This window comes from Megalobrama amblycephala, linkage group LG20, assembly GCF_018812025.1.
Source record: "Megalobrama amblycephala isolate DHTTF-2021 linkage group LG20, ASM1881202v1, whole genome shotgun sequence".
Classification (NCBI taxonomy): domain Eukaryota; kingdom Metazoa; phylum Chordata; class Actinopteri; order Cypriniformes; family Xenocyprididae; genus Megalobrama; species Megalobrama amblycephala.
Genome location: NC_063063.1, coordinates 13,321,113 through 13,344,217, shown reverse-complemented (window position 1 = coordinate 13,344,217; position 23,105 = coordinate 13,321,113). Strand labels below are relative to the sequence as shown.

The window sequence follows — 23,105 nt, the reverse complement described above, 5'->3', positions numbered from 1 at the left end:
AAAAAAAAAAGTGACGATTTGCCCCGGTCTCCCATCATATTTTAATTTTTTACATCAAACAAGTCGTCTTAGTAAAGTTGTTGGCCCTTCTAACTTGCCGTACTATATTATTGCTTAGCAACCGGTAGCGTGTTACTATGTACACCACAGGGATGCCTGCTAGTTGGTGAACCAGCGAATACCTCTGACTTTCTCTACCGGGGATGGCTAAAGAACACAAAATGAAAAGTTCTAACAGATTTACACCAGAACCAACGCTAAGCAAAGTGTTAGGACAGTCCTCCACGTCCAGTGTAGTGTCAGAGTCCGTCACAGAGCCTGACGATGGACGAGACTCCTCGAGATCTGCTGCGTGTTCCTCCAATGCTGTGTCTCAGCATACGAATGATCATCGACCAAACAATGAGCATGATCAGTGCCGTAAAGTTCCCATACTTCACCATATAATCGTGGAAAGGTTAGACATTCTTGCAAAATGATAATTGTCAGATTTGTGGACAAATAGTGTTTTGTAGTGTTTGGGGTCTTTTTTCTCAGATATGAGGGTGATAAGTGTGGAGAAATGTTTCATGGAGAAGGTGTCGCTTATTTTCAAGGTGGCCATATTTACAAGGTGAGTGATGAACGATAATTTAGAGGTTTACAACCTTGACCCAGTATAGAAAATGTAAATATAATTTAAATGTATCAAATTTAAACTTTTATTAAGAACATTGACTAACATTACTACTTACAGTATATATTACATATATATTATAGTATATTACGTAACAGATCTTTGTTATAATTAAAACAATGTATGAATGTTGTATAAGGGAGGAAAGATAAACATTCAGAAAAAAAAAAAAAAATCCTCACAAAATTGAATGTTTTTTTTAACCCAATGCCCAATTCTACCATTTTGCATTCATTAGGGTAGTTTTTCACATGGGTTAATGCATGGCTCTGGTGAATATATCTGGTTGGATGGTTTAAAGTATCAGGTATGTAAAGAGTTCATGGAAGTCACTCAGTTGTTTAAAAATTTACATGAAGATTTACAATAGCAAGGATTGGCTAAGTCACATACAGGTGCATCTCAATAAATTAGAATGTCGTGGAAAAGTTCATTTATTTCAGTAATTCAACTCAAATTGTGGAACTTGTGTATTAAATAAATAAATTTAATGCACACAGACTGAAGTACTTTAAGTCTTCTTTTAATTGTGATGACTTTGGCTCACATTTAACAAAAACCCACCAATTCACTATCTCAATAAATTAGAATACTTCATAAGACCAATAAAAAAAAAAAGGATATTTTAAACAGAAATATCAGGCTTCTGAAAAGTATGTTCATTTCTATGCACTCAATACTTGGTTGGGCCTTGTTTTGCATGAATTACTGCATCAGTGCGGCGTGGCATGGAGGCAATCAGTCTGTGGCACTGCTCAGGTGTAATGGAAGCCCAGGTTGCTTTGATAGCGGCCTTCAGGTCATATGCATTGTTGGGTCTGGTGTCTCTCATGTTCCTCTTGACAGTACCCCATAGATTCTCTATGGGGTTCAGGTCAGGCGAGTTTACTGGCCAATCAAGCATAGTAACACCATGGTCATTAAACCAGCTTTTGGTACCTTTGGCAGTGTGGGCAGATGCCAAATCCTGCTGGAAAATCAGCATCTCCATAAAGCTTGTCAGCAGAAGGAAGCATGAAGTGCTCTGAAATTTCCTGGTAGATGGCTGCATTGTCTGTGGACTTCAGAAAACATAGAGGACCAACACCAGCAGATGACATGACAGCCCAAATCATCACTGACTGTGGAAACTTCACACTGGACTTCAAGCAACATGGTTTCTGTGCCTCTCCACTCTTCCTCCAGACTCTGGGCCCTTGATTTCCAAATGAAATGCAAAATTTACTTTCATCTGAAAAGAGGACTTTGGACCACTGAGCAACAGTCCAGTTCTTTTTCTCCTTAGCCCAGGTAAGATGCTTCTGACGTTGTCTTTGGATCAGAAAGTGGCTTGGTACGTGGAATGTGACAGTTGGAGCCCATTTCCTGAAGACGTCTGTGTGTGGTGGCTCTTGATGCACTGACTCCAGCTTCAGTCCTCTCCTTTTGAAGCTCTCCTAAGTTCTTAAATCGGCTTCGCCTGACAATCTTCTCAAGCCTGCAGTCATTTCTTTTTTCTTGTACACCTTTTCCTACCACACTTTTTCCTTCCAGTCAACTTTCCATGAATATGCTTTGGCACAGCACTCTGCGAACAGCCAGTTCTTTCAGTAATGACCCTCTGTGGCTTACCCTCTTTGTATAGGGTCTTGATGATTGTCTTCTGGACAACTGTCAAGTCAGCAGACTTCCCCATGACTGCTGTTGGGATTACTGACCTAAACCCAGTATTTATACCCTGAGAATGGTAATTTAATAGAACTTGAAATTAAATATTCTAATAATTTGAGATACTGATTATTTGATTTTTTTGAGCAGCAAGCTGTAATCATCAAAATGAAAACAAAAAAGTCTGGAAATATTTTACTTTATGTCTAATAAATCTAGAATATATGTAAGTTTTACTTTTTGAATTAAATTACAGGGAAAAAAAACTTTTTCATGATATTCTAATTTATTGAGATGCACCTGTAATACCCCATTGTTTTGATTACAAGTTTTTTGAATTACACATTTTTTGGAGCCAATAATTATTCATTGCGAAACTTTTGCATTCGGCAGGGTGATTTTAAATGTAATGTTCCCATGGGACATGGGACTTACACCTGGCTAGATGGCAGCACTTATGAGGGAGAGATACACCAAGGTATCCGTCATGGTGTCGGGATGTACAAATGTTTCAAAACCTCTACTGTGTACAGAGGACAGTGGTATCTGGGCAAAAGACAAGGGCAGGTATGTATGTACACACATCCATTGTCTCAACTTCCCTCACATGCATTTAATAATAAATATCTTGACTGGTGTCCTGTGATGGTGACAGGGGGTAATGTACTATAACCAAGCATTCACATCATGGTACAAAGGAGACTGGGTGAACAACCGCAGAGAGGGCTGGGGAAAGCGGTGGTATGTGGTAGTATCATTTCTTTATAAATATTTGTTTTCTTTCTAAATTTATATTTATATATTTGTTTCCCATAAAGTTACCCATCTGGCAATGTGTATGAAGGACAATGGAAAAACAGTGTTCGACATGGAGAAGGAACAATGAGATGGGTTCAGCTGGATCAGCAATACAGTGGACAGTGGGTAAATGGCATCCAGGTCTGTAATTTTCTAACTTTGCCCTTATTTTTAGGGTCATTCCCTATACATTATGTTTGATTTTTTTTTTATAATTTTGTTCTGAAAATTTTAGCAGAGGTTTCTTATTTAATGTAGGATGGAAAAGGGACGCACACATGGTTCTGTAAAAAAGTTCCATTCTCTCAATACCCTCGTATGAACGAGTACACAGGAGAATTCGTTCAGGGCATGCGTCATGGTCGAGGACAGTTCTTATATGCCAGTGGGGCTGTGTATAGTGGAGAGTGGAAACATGACAAAAAACATGGACCGGTAAACCACCTTTCAAACTATGAAAATGGGATGAGATGATTGTGTGATTCCAACACTACAGATGTTTTTTGCAGGGGAGGTACACTTTTGAAAATGGACATGTATATGAAGGAGAGTTTAATAAGGACTGCATGGCTGAATTTCCTGCCTTCACTCCTGGCCTGAGTGGGATTACGACTCCTTTTCCAGATGAGAGTAAAGTATTAAGTAATATTCATGACCAGATGTAATAAATATTATTAGCTCTCCGAAATACTTGATTCTGATTGGTCAAATAATGGCTACTAAACTGTACAGTTGATTGATTTCCTACATAGCTAAGTTGAAATTTGTAATTTAATAGATATAAATTTAAATGTAGTTTAAAATGTGTACTTTTTGACATTTATTTTTATTCATATTGTTTATATATAATATTATTATTATATTCTATAATATATATTATATATAATATACACTCACTGGCCACTTTATTAGGTACATTTTATTGGACCCCTTTTGCCTTCAGAACTGCCTTAATTCTTCATGGCATGGATTCAAGGTGCTGAAAACATTGCTCAGAGATTTTGGTCCATATTGATGTTATATGGCATTACACAGTTGCTGCAGATTTTCAGCTGCACATCCATGATGTGAATCTCCCATTCCACCACATCCCAAAGGTGCGCCATTGGATTAAGATCTGGTGGCTGTGGATACTATTTGAGTATAATAAATATCATATTCAAGAAACCAGTTTGAGCTCATTTGAGCTTTGTGACATGGCACAATGTCCTGCTGGAATTAGCCATCAGAAGATGGGTACACTGTGGTCATAAAGGGATGGACATGGTCAGTGATAATTCTCAGGTAGGCTGTGGTGTTTAAATGATGCTCAATTGGTACACCAGCAGCAGCAGCCTGCACCGCAAGCCAGGATGGATCCATGCTTTTATGTTGTTTACACCAAATTTTGACCCTACCATTTGAATGTTGCAGCAGCAATCGAGACTCATCAGACCAGGCAATGTTTTTCCAATATTCTACTGTCCAATTTTGACTTAAACACAATTAACGCAGCATCCGTTTTTTTCTGTCATCCTTTAACCTTCAGTGATATCATTGCATTCCTGTCTGTCAGTGTTATTAGAGGAACATTGGTTAAGCAACAACTCAGGCTTAGCTTGACAGTTAGCCTGCCCCTACCAGGGGTGCATTTCCCGAAAGCATGTCATGTCTACATGCCTAAATGCACTGCTGCAATGAGTGTTGCCAACTGCTTTCAATTAAAAGTAGCTAAAATTGATAGCTAAATGTCACTAGATGACATCATAATGGCAAATTCATTGATCTATATATACATGAATATAGATCAGTGGGCAAAACAAGAATCTGGATAAGGTTTGTCCAAGAAGTTGCTAGATTTGTCACTAAATCTAGTGACAAAATCCCTAAATTGGCAACAATGGCTGCCATGTGATTGGCTAATTAGATATTTGCGTTAACGAGCAGTTAAACGTGTACCTAGTAAAGTGGCTGGTGAGTGTATACGAAAGGCTATTATAATTGTACAATACAAGAAACTTCTAATACTACTTATACCCCTGGTTTCACAGACAAGGCTTAAGCCTAGTCCCAGACTAAAATTGAGCTGATTTAACTGAAAGAAAAAAGATGTCTCAAGATGCACACCAGTAATGTTTTTTCTAGGGTACATTTATAAATGCTACTTAAATGTCCTAATTGATCCTGGCTTAGTCTAAGTCCTGTCTGTGAAACTGGGCCATAGTGTTTATTTCTGTTCATTAGATGATTCATCCAAGAGATCTTCACAGTCAAGCACAAACTCACCGCTCGGATCTGACATGGTTTTGAACATCCAGACCCTGTTAAATAGAGTCCCTGAGGCCCACAGAGATCAAGAACTCAAACAGGTTTTTGGCCTTATTTGAAATTAATCCTAAAGTAAATCCAGAGTCAAATCTGTGTTGGTGTGTAACTATTATTTTATTTACTGTGAAGGTGGAATATGCAGTGCTGAGACACATTGGTTTGTTAAGGGAAATATATAGCTTCTACAGCAGCCTTGGACATGAGCAGTCTCCAGACAACATATTCCCACTGACCCATTTGCAGTTCTCTCGATTTCTCATGGACTGTAAAGTTCACCAGCACAGAGTCACGCAAGCGCAAATAGAGCGTCTCATCACTGGTGATGTCTTTAAGCAATAGTAATGGTTTGTGATGTTTTCACTTTTAATCAAATTTCTTTTTGTTATCAAAGTTTTGCTTGTTGTCACTGTCTGAATCCAGATCAGGTTCATTCTCCTTTCACTGCCATTCTACCAAGAGAGTGTATCAGCTATATTGTCATTGTAGCATATCATATTTGCCACAAAGATATTGAGTGAGTATTTTCCTACAATTTTCCTACAACGATAAAGGTTTTTTTTGTTGTTGTTGTTTTGTTTTTGAAAGTTTCCATCTAGTCACAGATCACTTGTCATGTTTCAGGTCTTCTAATAACATACTCGCAACATGTTTTTCAAAGCTCATGAGGCAGAACATCATTCCCAATGCAAAGAATGTGAAAGGTAGAGAGATACAGATTGTAATATGATTATATTATTAAAAATTCTCTTGAATCTCCCTTTTAGACACAGATCTATTATTATTTATTAAAAATATTTATTGGATTAGGATATATATATACACAGTATGTATATATATACTATATTGCCAAAGGTATTGGGGCACCCCTCCAAATCATTGATTTGAGGTGTTCCAATCACTTCGATGGCCAAAGGTGTATAAAATCAAGCACCTAGGCATGCAAACTGCTTCTACAAACATTTGTGAAAGAATGGGTCACTCTCAGGAGCTCAGTGAATTCAAGCATGGTAACGTGATAGGTTGCCACCTATGCAATAAGTCCATTCATGAAATTTTCTCACTACTAAATATTCCACAGTCAACTGTTAGTGGTATCATAACAAAGTTGAAGCAATTGGGAACTACAGCAACTCAGCCAAGAAGTGGAAGGCCACGTAAATTCACAGAGCGGGGTCAGCGCATGCTGAGGCTCACAGTGCACAGAAATCACCAACTTTCTGCAGTCAATAGCTACAGACCTCCAAACTTCGTGTGGCCTTCAGATTAGCTCAAGAACAGTGCGTCGAGAGCTTCATGGAATTCCATGGGCAAGCAGCTGCATCCAAGTCTTACATCACCAAGTGCAATGCAAAGCGTCGGATGCAGTGGTGTAAAGCACGCCGCCACTGGACTCTAGAGCAGTGGAGACGTGTTCTCTGGAGTGACGAATCACACTAATCTGTCTGGCAATCCGATGGACGAGTCTGGGTTTGGTGGTTGCCAGGAAGGACGGCACTTGCCTGACTGCATTGTGCCAAGTGTAAAGTTTGGTGGAGGGGGGGATTATGGTGTGGGCCAGTCAAGTTCCTCCACACCAAACACCAACTGTTTTTCAGGGGTTGGGCTTGGCCCCTTAGTTCCAGTGAAAGGAACTCTTAATGCTTCAGCATACCAAGACATTTTGGACAATTTCATGCTCCCAACTTTGTGGGAACAGTTTGGGGATGGACCCTTCCTGTTCCAACATGACTGCGCACCAGTGCACAAGGCAAGGTCCATAAAGACATGGATGAGCGAGTTTGGTGTGGAGGAACTTGACTGGCTGACCTCACAAATGCGTTTCTAGAAGAATGGTCAAAAATTCCTATAAATACACTCCTAAAGCTTGTGGAAAGCCGTCCCAGAAGAGTTGAGGCTGTTATAGCTGCAAAGAGTGGGCCAACTCCATATTAAACCCTATGGATTAAGAATGGGATGTCATTAAAGTTCATGTGCACGTAAAGGCAGGCATACCAAAACTTTTGGCAATATAGTGTATATATTATATGTACATACTATATATAAGTATGCAGTATATATATATGTATATATATATATATATATATATATATATATATATATATATATATTTTTTTTTTTTTTTTTTTTTTTTTAGGCTCTCTGTTCTGCCATCCTGTCCATGCTGCGGTTGCATGTCATTACTCAGACAGATGCTGGGAAATTTACCAGGCTCTGTGTAAAGCAAATTCAATCCAGCCTAACCAAGTCTTGACTGCAAGGCTATTTGTCTGGTTGCTCAAGGTAACAGGCCTATTACATTCATCTAGGCTCACCTTACTAAGAATTATTAATACATAATTCTTATGCATAGTCCTGTTCACAGGACCTCTGTCTGTATGACAGTGAGCTAACCGTGTCCAAAGTGTTAGAGATCCTCTCTGTGGACAGTCCTGCAATTCATGATGGAATCTACAGCAACCTGGACCTAGAGGTCAGTAGCTGAACTCATATGTTTTTGGTTGATATTATTTTGATTTGATATGACAAATGATTTTGTTTGTAGATAAGCTTTCTGGAGTTCTTTGAGGCATTGTTGGGCTGTGCTGAGGTGAAAGGCCAGAGAATCCAAACTGATGTTGAGAGCCAGACTGACACAAGTCACTGGGACGACACTGTGAAGAATATTACAGAGCTGAGTTCAAATCAGGTCTGTGCTGCCACTCCTACTGACCCTGATCATCGATACATACTTTTATCATGGATGTCTTTTTCCATTTTTAAGAATGAAATTTTCCCTTTCTGGCATTGTCTCTCATGTTGGCAGTACAAAGTCTCTTGAGATTTGTAAATATCATGCAGTATCACATTTCAGTGGATCATTATCTCAGCTTGGGAGAAAGCTAACCAGACCATCTCCATTAAGGCGGTCTCATCTTTTGATATTTTTCAGTCATCCCTATCTGAGGAGATGGAGCAAAGACAAAGTCCTGTGCTTGCTTTCAAAGGTCTGACTTTTTTAATTCATGATGGAAAATGTGGTCAGTCTTGTCACCATATCTGTGGTTCTCAAACTTCCAAATGGGCCTCAAAGTGATTTAAAATGATTTAAATAAGATGAAACAAGCATTAAAATTTGACCAAAAAAAAAAAAAAAAAAACTCATTTTCATTTACCCCCTCAACAACTGTCCAGGGCTGCGTTTCTCAAAAGCATTGTAAGCTAAGTTGATTTTTAAGATCATTGGTGCCAATCGTTTTATGATTTACTTAGGCCAGTGATAGGCAACTTCAGCCCTTGGAGGGCCACTGTTCTGCAGAGATTAGCTCAAACCCCAGTCAAACACACCTGAACAAGCTAATCAATGTCTTTAGGATTACTAGAAAGCTACAACAGGCAAGCGAGTTTTTAATCAGGGTTGGTGCTAAACTCTGCAGGACAGTGGCCCTCCGGGGCTGAAGTTGCCCATCCCTGAGTTGAGAAACACAGTCTAGAATAGTACATCAAGAGTTGTACTATTCTAGATGATGTTTGAAACATTGTATTGCTAGCACTTGCGCTATTGCATTCACTTGTTGTATTTGTCATTTGAAAGTTATTTTGGGTAAAAGCATATGCTACGTGAATAAATGTAAATGTTTTGGAAAACCAAACCAAAACCCAAAACCAAATTATATGAAGTAACCTAATTTAGAAAAGTCATGTAACTTAAAGGATTAGTTCACATTTAAATTAAAATTTCCTGATAATTTACTCACCGCCATGTCATCCAAGATGTTCATGTCCTTCTTTCTACAGTCGAAAAGAAATTAAGGTTTTTGATGAAAACATTCCATGATTTTTCTCCTTATAGTGGACTTCAATGGCCTCCAAACGGTTGAAGGTCAAAATTACAGTTTCTGTATCAAAATTACAAAATCTTAAGTTATTGTGCAAAGCTATTAAAGTTATTAAATTCTGATTTTTTTTTCTTCTTTACTACTATTTTATAGAAGCTTAAGTATGAGTGTCCATAGATTAAAACATATTTTGAAGAGGAGGGGGGGGGGGGGGGGAGGGGATCTAGGGAGCCTTAAAGTCAAAAAGTTTAAGAACCACTTAGTTTCATTTAGTATGAGTAAGGTAACTACATTACTACAGCTCTAGCTAGTCTCAGATTATTTAACAGTTGACAATACTGACAATAGTAATTAATACTTAATATACTTCCTTCACAAACTGTAAATACTATAAATTTCTCTACCCCTGATTTATCCCTAATAGTAGTGGTCTAATTTCATTTCCTCAGAGAAGGACTGGATACAGAAAACTCAGCAGTTCTTCACTCAGACCTTCTTCCCTGCATATGAGCACAGTGTGAAGCTGAAGGAGAAGAGACTCAAGTTGAGAGAAAAGAACAGAATTGCTCTTTCAGATGCTGACAAACCAAGGTATTAAAAAAAAAAAAAAAAAAATCTCATATTTCAGGAAGTGTTTTTTTTTTTGCAGCCCATATTTTTATAATTTACAAGATGAATTATTTAAGGCACACAGAGCAGCTGGAGGCTGAGGAGAGACAAGACGAAGAAGAGGCTCCAAACAACGATGTTAATCGCTCACCCCCCTTCCTCCCATGACCTGTGTGTCCTCTACTACATCGGTCATTTCAAAACAGTAGTTAATTCACAGAATAGAAGTACATCAATTTTTGTTCTTATGATTTTAATCGGCATTCACAACAATTTTGACATTTAAAAGCCATAAAAAACAATATTTTCTGAAGTCAAAACTGCATAGAAATATTATTGCTGTATGTAAATGTGCTCATTATAAAGTACAAAAAGTGAGTAGCAAACAGATAAACAAGTATCAAAGGTATCTAGTTTAACAAAGCAAAAAATAAAATAAAACTATCCAGATTTAAAGAGTGAGTGGATGTGCTTTTATTTGTTTGTGGGAGGTGTGAATGTGATCAGGTCACGTTCACACACTGACTGTCTCACTCTCTCCTTCTGCTCTGGGGTGAACAGCAGCAGACTGTCCGACATCTGAAACACCAGAGAACAAGGTTATGGGAAGAAAATGTGTAAAAATAAAATTAAAATACTGACAACTCTCAGAAGTTGTGATATAGTAGTGGTTCCCACAGTCATTGAAAACCTGGAAACACCTGAAAATTATAAAATGGTGGTTTCCGGGCCTGAAAAACTAAACATTAATAAAAGCCTTTAAGATTTTATTAATTAAAATGAACAAAATCTGAAGTCATGAAAAATTCTGTAGTCATTTTTTCAGAGTTTACATCTATAAAATATTTAATCAGATAAAAATGTCTCCTTCTGAGAATTTACATGACTGGAAAACTGTGGGAACCCTGTTGAAAGAGGGAATGACAGTTTATAAAGGAAAGATTTAAATCCACCTGACTGGTCCGGGGTGTGAACACCAATCTGGGAAGAGCTGAGACAGGAGTGCAAGAGAGAGAAGTGAGTGCCCACGTGCCCCCCAACAAACCATTTTGTGACCATTAATAACATTATGATGTGATATCAAGGACATAAAGTACCTGTAGGTGTTGCCAAGACATCAACAGGACGCTCCTCTGCCGGAGTCACAGGACTCTCCATCTCAGCATCCACCACTCCAAGGGAGAACCTCTCTGCTGCAAGACCCGGAGACATGCTGTATCTCGCTGTTGGCTGCAGGTAACGCTCAAAGTCCAAATCAGTAGCACCCTAGGAAAAATATATCAGAACATGATCCATAAACTATCAAGAAAAAGAAAAAAGCTGTGCTGATTGATAGGTAGGATTTAGGGATACAGAATAAAGGTTAGCTACACTATGTAACTTTTGGCCCTCTACCGGTTAAAACGCATAGGTCTTGTGGAAGAACGTTGTTTTGGTTCTGCTCCTCTGCACAGATTAATGCGTTTCAAGGTATTGTTGTACACATATATTAGTACTTAATAGTACTTACAGCTAGAACTATTTTTCCTCAGTGTACGGATTTGACATGCCACGCCTGGGCAAATGGCTTATGTATGCAATGTCCCACAAAATCCATCCAACTTTAAAATATTTCATGTATTATAGGTTTATCAAAATGCAACAGGGTAAAGACAAGGTTTGTCATTAATAACTTTTTTTTTGTTACACTGACAGTTACATAGTGTAGCTTTTCTAGCCCATAGTGATAAGCCAATAACCAATAAATAGCTGATATTAAAAAAAATAAAAGAAAAAAAGAAAAATCACTAATGTTGCGATGCCTAAATTAATTTGTAGCACTTAAAATAATTGATCTTAGTTTTTAAATGTACAATTCGAAAGAAAATGGATATTCATTTTGAGATTTGCTAAAGATTACATTTAACAGTGTTATTAATGTATAAGTAGTAATAATCCATATGTTATTATTGATAAGGGCAAAGGTAATCAATGTGAAAATAGAGGATGCTTGAATAATTGAATATCCAATATAAATATCCAACATACACATATATGTGCGTTTATGTATGCATGCATGTATATAAACACACATAAATCAATATTGTGCGTTTCTAGTTGGATTTGGTAGATAATCACCTCATCTTCTTGATTTCCAGTCATTTCAACATTTGTACTGGTTGGAGAGCTGTATGAACAGTGGAAAGAGTATTAAAGATTATGAATTGTGCCATGTTTAGTGATTCATATGTTAAGAATTAGATGGCCTAATATAACAAAGCACAGCATACCCATTAAAGGTTGAAATGACCTCATTACTGAGATCTGTAGAAATGCTGAGATCTTTGGTTGGTGTGGAGAGCATCAGGATAGGGGAAGCAGGTGCACAGGCTTTTTGTTCTGCTTCTGTGGAAAAGGTGTGAGATGAGCACTGGGCAAGAGTATCTAGAGTGGCATCTGCTCCAGTTGGGGCAGGCAAACTCTCTTCAGAGACCATGTCCTCTTGTGGGTCCTCTTGGGAGGAAGGACTGAGCATATACTCTGGCACGCATTCCTCAAGCTGAGGTTCTGAACAATCAGCAAGGTGCTCGGACTGGCTGGGTAAGCAATGAGATTGGTCTACTGGACTGTCTTCTGGTCCGTTACTGATATCTGGTTGGGTGTGTGAGGTACAGGTGGAGCTTAAATCATAATGAGGTTGGCTGTTGGAGCAGGGCTCTGTGTCTGGCGAAACATGTGTGGTTTGGTTGTGGTCAGGACTGAACTGAGGAGCTCTGGGAGATTGTGGCAGGGGCTCAGCAGAACGTAGAGGGGTGGAAACAGGCAATACATCGGGGTGACGACTTCGTGAAGGTGTGGCAGACACACAGGGAAGAGGGGATGCATGAGAGACTGCATTAGATCTGCACTGCCTGCCTGGAGTGCTGAACTTAGAACCACAGGGGGAAGAAACTGTACTGATTCGACATGATCGTCTAACAGAACCTGAAAAGAAGAAAATTAGACAGATTAAAACAAAGACAACATAAAAAAGGATATTGCCTGCAGTAAAAATAAATAAATACATATCTAGACTAAGGAATACCATAACTTAAATATTTTGAGTTTTTTATACTCAATATAGGCTATTTAAGTTATGCTTCAAATATAACTCACAATTATGACTTTGCTAAGTCTGGACAACAGTTTAATCCTGGAGTTTTATGGCTAGAGGCAGAAATTAGGCATGTGATCAAAAGACAAAAGGAATTTATATTATAAAAAGAAATACTATAGAAATATTAGTATTATACTATAAAAACAAGTATTTGAAAATAACAGCTTTAAAAAGACAATAGTGTCATTGTTCAGCTGAGGTCAGTTCAATAACTGTAACGATCATCAAATATGAAAAGAGTTCAAATTCAGCTATAAAGCAGCTCTGTGGAAAACAGTGATGTCATCCATCTCAGATAGTTCTCATCCAATGTTGCCAGTACAGTCAGATCTAGGGGTGGGCGACTATGACTAAAATCCTAGATCACAATATGAGTAAATTTATTTCACAATAACTTCATGTCATGATATAGTTATTTCTGCTTAAATAGGGTTATGATATCAACATTTTGTATACCATTGAAATGTAATTTCTTGTAACCATTTTCAATATTAAAATTTTTTTAATACTAGCCCAAGTCAAATAAATAAATAAATAAAAAACTCAAGCTTACTTAAGACAAGTAAAGTTTATTCTTACCTGATGGCTTGACTGGGCTTTCCACTTGGAAGAAGCCTCCATGGAACACCACAGTCTGTGCAGGCAGTATGGTAGGCAGGGCCTGCATCTTCCTGGATGTTGTCTTTCTCAACGGCTTTCTGTTCAGTCTGCTTGGCTCTCATAGCAGCCTTCACAGCAGCCAGTCGACTCTTTGCTGCAGCACTGGCACCTCCACCTGCTCCGGCCTTCCCTCCTACAGCAGGAGGCTTCTGTAGCATAAAAAGGACAGGATACGAGAATTACACTTCACGTTTGAAATTATTTATTATTATTCAAAGACTGTGCTTATGTTGTTTACTTTGGCCACTCTTTTTCTGGCAACAGGCTTGACTTCCTCTATTCCAATCCTTTGCTTCCGCCTCTTTCAAGGCATTAAACTTCTTGTTAACATCTTCCACCTATTTTTAAAAAAAAAAAAAAAAAAAAATCAAAAAAACAACATTAAACAAGGGTTGGACGTTATTTGAGCATTTTTAAAAGGGAACATCATCACACCTGAAAGTACACCATGTCCCAGAAGCCCTGCAAGTCAGTACAAGGTTGTTATTTTCTCTCCACGCCCCAAGTCGCAGTCATCCACCAGCCCGTTGAACTGGCTGAAGCGCTCTTTCATCAACAGTCTTGCCTTGGCCTACAGCCGTGCGCATCCGGTCTCGCACTACATGAACAGGGAGAAATATACTTACTTCACATAACTGTATATCGTCACTGTCTGGCAGAAAACCTTGTGTATCCATATTTTGTCTTTTTATTTTTTTTCATAATTCATTACTGTTGGTCACTCTTTACATCTGTCTGTGGGTTTAAAGTATAAAAAGAGCGTTGTCACTAAACCCTGTATCTCCACTGGATCCCTCAAACTGATGGTAAAACCTCATAACTCCACCCTGTCTCTATAGAAGTGCCGTACACATTTGGACCATCTCTACTTGTATACAATGCAAGATTAAGTAAAGAACTGGTTGTTTGAATAAGTCCAGAATTTTCTTTACTCAAGAATCACTATATTTATAACGGCTATTGTTTTATGTATGAGGAACAGAGTAGAGTGTCTCAGTCTAGGATTTATTGTTAAGTCATAGCCAATATTGTCTTAAATAGCCTCTGCACAAACTTCATCATTAATAAGATGGCCAAATGACCAAAAACTGAAGTGTCCACATATCTACAGTAAACTTTAGTTTAAGTTGATGAAAACGTAATTTGATGCACTTACTGCCTCAGATGCGGCTGTTCTAATGACTGATACAACATGTATGTTCAACAGTCTCTGGTCAAAAACTTTGTAACTCCATTTGAGCTTGATTTTGGTAAAATGTTAATATAATGGCACATGCAAGTGTCTGAACACATAAAAAGCCACTATATCAACTTTGACAACACTATGTTTAATTATTAAAAAAAAAGTCTTATTTTCCTGAAAAGTAGCATTTTTGGAGATAAAAGGTTTCCGCCCGACAGTAACGATATTAAACATCAAATATGTTCTAATTAACTGTGACTGTGCCATTTTCACTTTCAGTGTGAACAGAAATTATTCCTTGCTGTAAAGCTTGTGTTAAACCTAGTTAGGATACTGTGTTAGACTGTTGTTGAATTAGGACAACTGAATTAAATATGGTTCAAAACTAAAGCCTTACTCTCTTCCGGGATAGAGGCATCATCAAATCGGGATTCCCACAGCTCAGAAAGTCCAGTCAAACGCTCAGTCTCGCTGGCCATCGCTGCCCTATTGAAAGAACACATATAGTGAAACATTAGACTACCCCTCAAAATTTTGGGGTCAGCAATTTTTTAAAAAGAGATTAACACTTATTCAGGAAGGATGACAACAAGTTATGAAGTAAAATATCGAGCTTCCGCCAGACCACCTTCTGTATTCAACATACAAAGAAACTGTAAAACTCTTGCAGTTCACAAAGCTTACGCTACGCCCTACGCCTTCCCTATTCAACTTACGGAAAAAGTGTCTGACGCGATGCCAGTTTACACTTTCCACTTTCTTCGTAACTTGAATAAAGACGGCAGTCTGGTGGAAGCTAGATATTTTACTTCATAACTTGTTAAATATGGATTTGTTTTTCCTTTTACACAAATGCATCGTTTTGCTTCAGAAGGCCTTTATTAACCCCCCGGCGCCATGTGGAGTACATGTTTATGATGGATGGATATGGAAGGAAACACTTTCTTAAGCTCATACTCGTGGGTCCCATTCACTGCCATTATAAATATTTCTGAGAGTGTTTATCAGAAACAAGAAAGTCATATACACCTAGGATGGCTTGAGGGTGAATGAAGCTTGGGCTAATTTTCATTTGAAAGTGAAATAATCCTTTAAATAGTGTAATAAAAGCTCTTTCAAAAAAATAAAATCATACCAATTCCAAACTTTAGAACAGTAGTGTATGTAATCTGATATAATGGCTGGTTAATTGTATATCTAATGAAAATAAAATAAAGACTGCAAAGCAGAAGACAATGGACCAATCCAGAAAAAGTATCCCAGAAAGCTGCATAAATGGAGACTAATGCATTACTAAAACACTAATAAAAGTTACTACAACATACTAATGAGTCAGTTCTATTAATGGTAGAGATCTGCCTCACCTGAAAATAGGCAACATCATGCTGAGGCTCCAAGGGGGATGAAGGAGGGGGTGGTGCTGCAGAGGTGGACGGCAAAGGGGATGATGGGGCAGGAGGAGGTGAGGAAACTGAGGGAGGGTTTGTGGGAAGATCTGGTGGAGGGGTTGACAGAGAAGGTGGAGGGGATGAGAGTGAAGAAGCAGGGTCAACAGGTTTTGGGGGAGAGGGGAAGGTGGGCTCCACGCTGGCTTCAGAAAGAATGCTATAAAAGAGAAATATGATAGTATTATTTCAAACCAGCTTAAATAATAAAGCTTACAGTTATCACACATGCACTTTATTAGAATGAAATTTAAAAAAGGTACCTTGGTGAGAGGAAGGCACTGGCTGAACGTGGAGAGAGGGGTGCAGGCTCAAACGAACTAAGACCAACAGGAGGCTGGAACACGAATCCCTGAGGAGCAAATGAGGGGGGAGCAGCTTTGGGTTCCTCTTCTTCAGGAACCACAGAATTAACAGCAGTGTCCTTTTTCTCAGCTGGCTAAAATATCCAAGCATAAAATAATATTTTTAACTTTCATAAAATTTCAAAACCAAAAAGATAGATATGACAAATCACCTCACCTTATTTTCAACATTTGTCTTTGTGTTGCCTGTGTAAGATAATGAGATGTACTGATTAATGACACACATACACAAATATCCTGTAGTTCTGGACTGATGCAACATTACTTCCATCTGAGCAACACTGTGGCAATATAAAACAACAACATGTACAATACCAGAAAATATGCCAGTAGAAAATAACTGTAGCCTCATTACCTTGTATGGCTTTTCCTCTGCCAGAAGAGGGCACTGCAGGACATTTAACAGTTGATCTCGTTTTTGTAGTCCTTGAATCTAAATCACACAGAGAAAGTGGCTTACATGTATGTAACACAAGTAGAGCATAATAAAAGTCACAGAGACAAAGTTTTCTGAAAGCCCCAGATTTAAAATGTTATTTTAAAATAAAACTCACCAGCAACTGGTTTAACCACAGCTACCGATGTCATTTTAGCAGCTGATCGTGTGGTTGGAGCTCTCACAGATGGTTCAACTGTAAAAGAAATAATAATGCTCTGCATGGGCTCTTAATTCAAGTGTACACTACCATCAAAGTTTGGGGTCAGTAACATTTTTTAAAGAAATTATTACTTTTATTCAGCAAGGATGCATTAAATTGATAAAAAGTGACAGTAAAGAAACTATGCGACTATGAAGACAACACATTTGTTCCTGTTTTGAACTTTCTAATTCAAAGAATCCATAAAAAAAAAAAAAGTTTCACAATTTCAAAAATAATATTAAACAGAAAAAAAGCAATTTTTAATTATAATAATATTTCACAATATAATTGTTTTTATTGTATTTCTGTATAAATGTAGCCTGGGTGAGCATGAAACTTTTTTTTTAATCTTACTGACCCTCAAACATTTGAACAGTAGTGTACATGTAAATATGTAATTATGTAATTATTACATGTAAGTAATGATAATATGTAATTATTTTATTCAGCAAGGATGTATTAAATTGATAAAAAAGTGACAGTAAATAGACTATATGACTATGGAGACAACAAATTTCTGTTCCTGTTTTGAACTTTTTAATTCAAAGAATCCAGAAAAAAAGTTCCAAAATTTCTGCAATAATAGGTAACACTTTACTTGAAGGGGTGTGCATAAGACTGACATGACACATTCATAATCTTGACATGACACGTGTCATGAATATGAAGGAGGTTTTATGCATGTTTATGACAACTGTCATTAAATGTCATTCGCTCAATTATGTCATTTTTAATGCAAAGATGACATTGTTTGAGATGTCTTTGTTACGACAACTTGACATAAACCAACACATCATAACCTGTCAGTGTCTTTGTCATGACAACGTGACATTAGCAAAACATCATAACCTGTCATAAACATGACATAGCAGATTAATTATCAAACTTAAAAAACTACTTAGCTTTATGGGTTAACATTACATTACGTTATTTTGGTAACACTTCAGTATAGGGAACACATATATAAACGATTAACTATGACTTTTCCCTCAATAAACTCTTAATTTACTGCTTATTATAGTTAATTGTTAGGTTTAGGTATTGGGTAGGATTAAGAATGTAGAATAAGATCATGCAAAATAAGGCATTAATATGTGCTTTATAAGTACTAATAAACAGCCAATATTTTAGCCATATGAATGCTAATAGTAATAGGCAACTAGTTAAAAGACCCTAAAATAAAGTGTTACCATCATTTTATAACAGTGTCATCTTTTTTACAAAATTTGAAATGGTCTATAATCTGACCTTCTGTTGGAGGAAACTTAAAAAAACAAAAAACAAACAAAAAAAAACATGAAATGAAAAATAGTCATGACGCTGTTATAAAATTATTTGTCAGAGTATTGTCACTTAATGACATTTTAATGACAAGTTCAATTTGTACCACTGTACTTGAGCTCAAGATACATATTCATGACACTATTATAATGGCCTCATGACAGCCAATGTCAAAACCAACTACATGACAGTTTAATGCAATGTTAACCCATAAAGCTAAATGATGTCAAGTTGTCATGACAAAGACACTGACAGGTTACGATGTATTGGTTTATGTCAAGTTGTCATAACTCGGACATCTCAAACAATGTCATCTTTGCATTAAAAATGACATAACTGAGCGAATGACACTTAATGACAGTTGTCATAAACATTCATAAAACCTCCTTCATATTCATGACATGTGTCATGTCATGATTATGAAGGTGTCATGTCAGTCTTATGCACACCTCCTTCAAGTAAAGTGTTACCCAATAATATTAAGCAGCATATTAGAATGATTTCTGACTGATCATTCTGATAATTTTTTAAAATGTTAAGATGTTAAAAATGTTAAAGTTATTTAAAATTTTAATAATATTTCAAAATATAATTGTTTTTATTGTATTTCTGTATAACTGTAGCCTGGGTGAGCATGAAACTTTTTTTTTATCTTATTGACCCTCGAACTTTTGAACAGTAGTGTACATATGTAAATTATAGGGATAGTTGACCCAAAAATGAAAATTCTGTCATTAATTTCTCAGCCTCATGTTGTTCCAAACCCTTAAGTCTTTTGTTCATCTTCGGAACACAAATGAAGATCTTTTTGATGAAATCTGAGAGCTTTCTGTCCCTCCATAGACAGCTATAAAATTACTACAATTTTGATGCTTCAAAAAGTTCATAAAGCGATAGAGATTATAAAAACTAATCCACATCAATCAAACTGTTATTCCAACTTTTCTGAAGAGACACAATCACTTTATAAAGATAAACAGATTGAATTTAGGCTTATATTCACATATAAACATTCATCACCTCACACATCAGTTTATGGTAAACGGAAGCTCAAGCATGCTTGCTTGACACATGCGAGAACACGTGTTACAGAGAGCAGGTTTGAGCTTCCAGAAGAGGTTTGATCTCACACGTCAAGCAGGTTCAGCTGAGCTTCTGTTAATGTTTGCTGATCAATGTTTAAAATGTGAATAAAATCCTAACGAAAATAAAAGTGAACGAAAGTCTTACAGGTTTGGAACGACATAAGGATGAGTAATTAATGACAATTTTAATTTTTGGGTGAACATTTTGCACATTCCTACAATTAAGCGAGTGGTATTACCTGTAGCTGCTCTGGTTTTAGTGGTAGTCAGAGCTTTGGAATTGTTCTTGGCTGGAGCCCTGGTGGTCGATACGGTCTCAACTGTACAAACACAAAGAGTCTTCAACAACAGCATGAAGGCATCAAAGTTTGCTTAAAGACAAACAGTAGCGAAACCATTTCAATTTGATTGATTATAATGATTTGCATTTGGTAATATGAAAACCAGAGAAGTTAAACGAGAAGGACAAACCTTTCTTTGGAACAGCATGTCTTTCTACTGCAGGCTGTAATAACAAAAACAGAAGTATATAATAAAAAAAACAAAAAATAAACATGATTTCAAACTGTGACCACAGAAATCCAAAGGTAAACGTTACAACATACACATACTTATATGTTCAGATTTATATAAACAAAGGCAAGAGAACATAAAACTACCGTTCAAAAATTATGTTTTTGAAAGAAGTATCTTATGCTTACCATGGCTGCAATTATCAAATATACAATGATCAAAAATACAGTAAAAACAGTAACATTGTGAAATATTAATACAACTTAAGCCAAGTGTTTTCTATTTTAATATATTTTAAAATGTAATTTACTCCAGTAATTTTAAGCAGGTTTTTCAGCAGTCATTACTCCAGTGGTCAGTGTCACATGACCCTTCAGAAATCATTCTAATATGCTGATTTACTGCTCAAGAAACATTTCTTATTTTGAAAACTGCTGCCTAATATTTTTGTGGAAACAGTAATTTTTTTATTCCTAAAGTATTTTTTCAAATCTTTTGTAACAAATGTATTTGTTGTCACTTTTGATTTAATGCATTGCTGATTTAATAATTAAAATAAATAAAATATCTTACGGACCCCAAACTTTTAAATGGTAGTGTGTATATAAAGTTAACAAGCTAATGTGTGCAATTCTTTCCATGTAGGCCATTGTTTGAGCATCCTGACCGGGGAATGTTCAGGGAAATATGTTTGAAAACTCACATTATTTTTGTCATTTCACTTTGTGACAGTATTGGTGCAGAAATTACACACATACCTTTTGATTTTGCATCATTGAGCGGGTCACTCGTGTGGACTGGTTAGTTTCTGTGATCTGTCATGAGAGGAAATGAGATGGGAAATAAAGTACTCTTCATTATAGTCTGACTTGTTATTTGTTATTCCCATCACTCACCTTGCCTCTGCCTGGTCCAGCAGTGTTGGAAGGCAGATACCCAAGCGGCTGAGGCTTATACAGGCCGACCTTAAACACGCCTTTCTTTTCTTTCTCACGCTTTTCCTTCTCTTTCTGCAACATCTTGTTTTCTTTGTAGCGAGCGAGCATCTTTTTCCTCTCCTCAGCCGCAGCATTTGCATCTGTTAAGTACAATTACTAGTTCAAAACAAGGCCATGCCAACACAGAATCAAACAACAAAACTAACTACGATATTAACCATTAGCTGTATTCGTTTTGGGTGCTTTGTCTTGGGTGGCCATGATGCTGGACGCATCCATTGAGAGCTCGATCTCCGGCAGCTGGTCGAGGTGCCTGTGCAGGTTTTGGATCTTCTCTCGGTTCTCTTTCTGAGATTGAGACCGACGTCTGGACATCTTCAGCCGGATCATAGACACACTGCTGTCCCGCTTGTACAGGTGAGCAAAACGAGAGTCCATCCTACAAAAGTTTTCACAACAAGAACAGTCAATTACCTAAAGCAGTGGTTCTATATTAGTGGGTTGTGACTCATAAACCAAAACTTGTTTGAAGGGGCCAGTTGCATAAACCTTTTAGACTAGTCTTACAAGTTAGTCATCTTAATTTTTTTTCTTTACGACTGGCCATAACTTTAAGTTACTTAAACAGGTAGATTGTCTAATTTGAATCCAAAAAGTAAAACAAACTCTTGCCTTTTGACTAACTGTTAGTTGGTCAGACTAGTACACAGTCAGTCTTAACATAGTGACTGTTTATAATGCAACTGGCCCCAGGTCTGTTTTTAGAGCAAATGCAGAAAAGTAAATGTAAATAATACAACACTGTATAAACAAGGACAGTTTATCAATAAATAGGCTTATCAACTTGTTCAAGGGAGATTAAACGCTTTCCTATCTTTGTTGTTGACAAAGGCTGCGTGTCAAATCAAACTCTTTAATAACTTTTTTTTTTTTTTTTTGCTGAACTGGTTTTAACAACACGGATGATGTCAATGTAACATTTGTATTCTTTTATTCACATTATTCATTTGATGTTGACCATGTCATTTTCATTCTCTGAGCTTTCTGTCAAGGAGTTTAGGTTTGTTTTAGGTAAAAACAAAACAAATACAAAAAAAAAAAAAAAAAAAAAAAAAACATGTTTATTTCTTATAGGAGGACTCTTTATATTCACATTTGTAATATAAAATTCAAATATTATCGTTCTTGAAGCAACGCAGCAACAACACGATTACAATTTTTCTCACTATACCAAACCATACGTCGTGAACGTTTGGAAGTTGTACACAATGACTAACTAAGTTTAATTGTAAACCTTCTGATAGAAATAATAGGAGCGATTTCTTACCTTTATATTAAGGTGGGTTTCCGGAAGTGAAGAATGCTATATCCAAAGACTAAATAATTATTCGCAATATCTATATTCCGTAAACAAACGTTTACATGTCCTAAACGTACATACGCAAGATGGCGGGCAGGTTTTGAAAAGTGAATATAGCTCTTCTGATTGGCTGCTCCGCGGCAGAGAACCCCCCCCGTTGATTGGTTAAAATTTGATGACGAGTTATGCGCCGCCCATTTACACATCCTCCTGACCCTGATAAGAGGATAGAGTCGCGCTGTACTACTGTAGCTGCTATATGATGTTATTACTTTAATTCACCAGCTGTCTAGGATATTTCAAAGGTGATATTTCTTTTGGCACTACTGCAGACGATTAATCCATTACTTTCCGCAAATAAATAAATAAATCACACATGCTACATGTTGCTCTATCCGTTATTATTTTGAATGATTATATTTGGAAAGGTAAGCCTCTTGCTGAGGATAAAAGTCAAGGTGGATCACCCCGACCAGATGTCCGGATATAATCATACATTCTGGCGTTTTGTATGATGCAATTAGCATAATTCTTCCCAAGCCATGTAAGGTTAATAATTTTCATCATAGAACATTAACTTTTTAGGCTAACAACTTATAAATCATAAAACTACTGGTTGTGACGCTAAATTAAAAGTATGAAAATT

The 23,105-nt window shown here is 37.0% G+C and overlaps 2 protein-coding genes across 7 annotated transcripts; one reads left to right on the top strand and one right to left on the bottom strand.

Moving 5' to 3' along the window:
* The first annotated feature begins 115 nt into the window (after positions 1-115).
* rsph10b (radial spoke head 10 homolog B) lies at positions 116-10,308 on the top strand. Of its 6 annotated transcripts, none has more exons than XM_048169877.1 (18): positions 116-457; positions 538-613; positions 915-983; positions 2,717-2,890; positions 2,979-3,064; positions 3,142-3,262; positions 3,380-3,556; positions 3,631-3,763; positions 5,345-5,469; positions 5,558-5,747; positions 5,849-5,942; positions 6,050-6,129; positions 7,563-7,708; positions 7,779-7,898; positions 7,971-8,114; positions 8,280-8,412; positions 9,693-9,834; positions 9,930-10,308. In XM_048169877.1, exons 1-18 carry the CDS (start codon positions 204-206, stop codon positions 10,018-10,020), a joined length of 2,355 nt encoding a protein of 784 aa, XP_048025834.1. In that variant the 5' UTR covers positions 116-203; the 3' UTR covers positions 10,021-10,308. The 6 variants fall into 6 exon arrangements, with proteins under 6 accessions (XP_048025834.1, XP_048025835.1, XP_048025836.1 ...); XM_048169878.1 differs by having other exon boundaries at positions 118-457; positions 3,631-3,751; XM_048169879.1 differs by having other exon boundaries at positions 118-457; positions 7,791-7,898.
* On the bottom strand, positions 10,089-22,576 carry dlgap5 (discs, large (Drosophila) homolog-associated protein 5). The gene is given in 24 exon segments (XM_048169886.1): positions 10,089-10,431; positions 10,806-10,843; positions 10,950-11,118; positions 11,971-12,019; positions 12,123-12,816; positions 13,568-13,640; positions 13,642-13,797; positions 13,887-13,925; positions 13,927-13,986; positions 14,084-14,125; positions 14,127-14,213; positions 14,215-14,246; positions 15,229-15,317; positions 16,191-16,436; positions 16,540-16,715; positions 16,799-16,827; positions 16,997-17,074; positions 17,196-17,273; positions 19,888-19,968; positions 20,120-20,153; positions 20,920-20,976; positions 21,058-21,239; positions 21,318-21,538; positions 22,427-22,576. Coding segments are annotated over 23 exon segments (2,814 nt in total). The 5' UTR covers position 21,538; positions 22,427-22,576; the 3' UTR covers positions 10,089-10,326.
* Between the last annotated feature and the right edge of the window lie 529 nt (positions 22,577-23,105).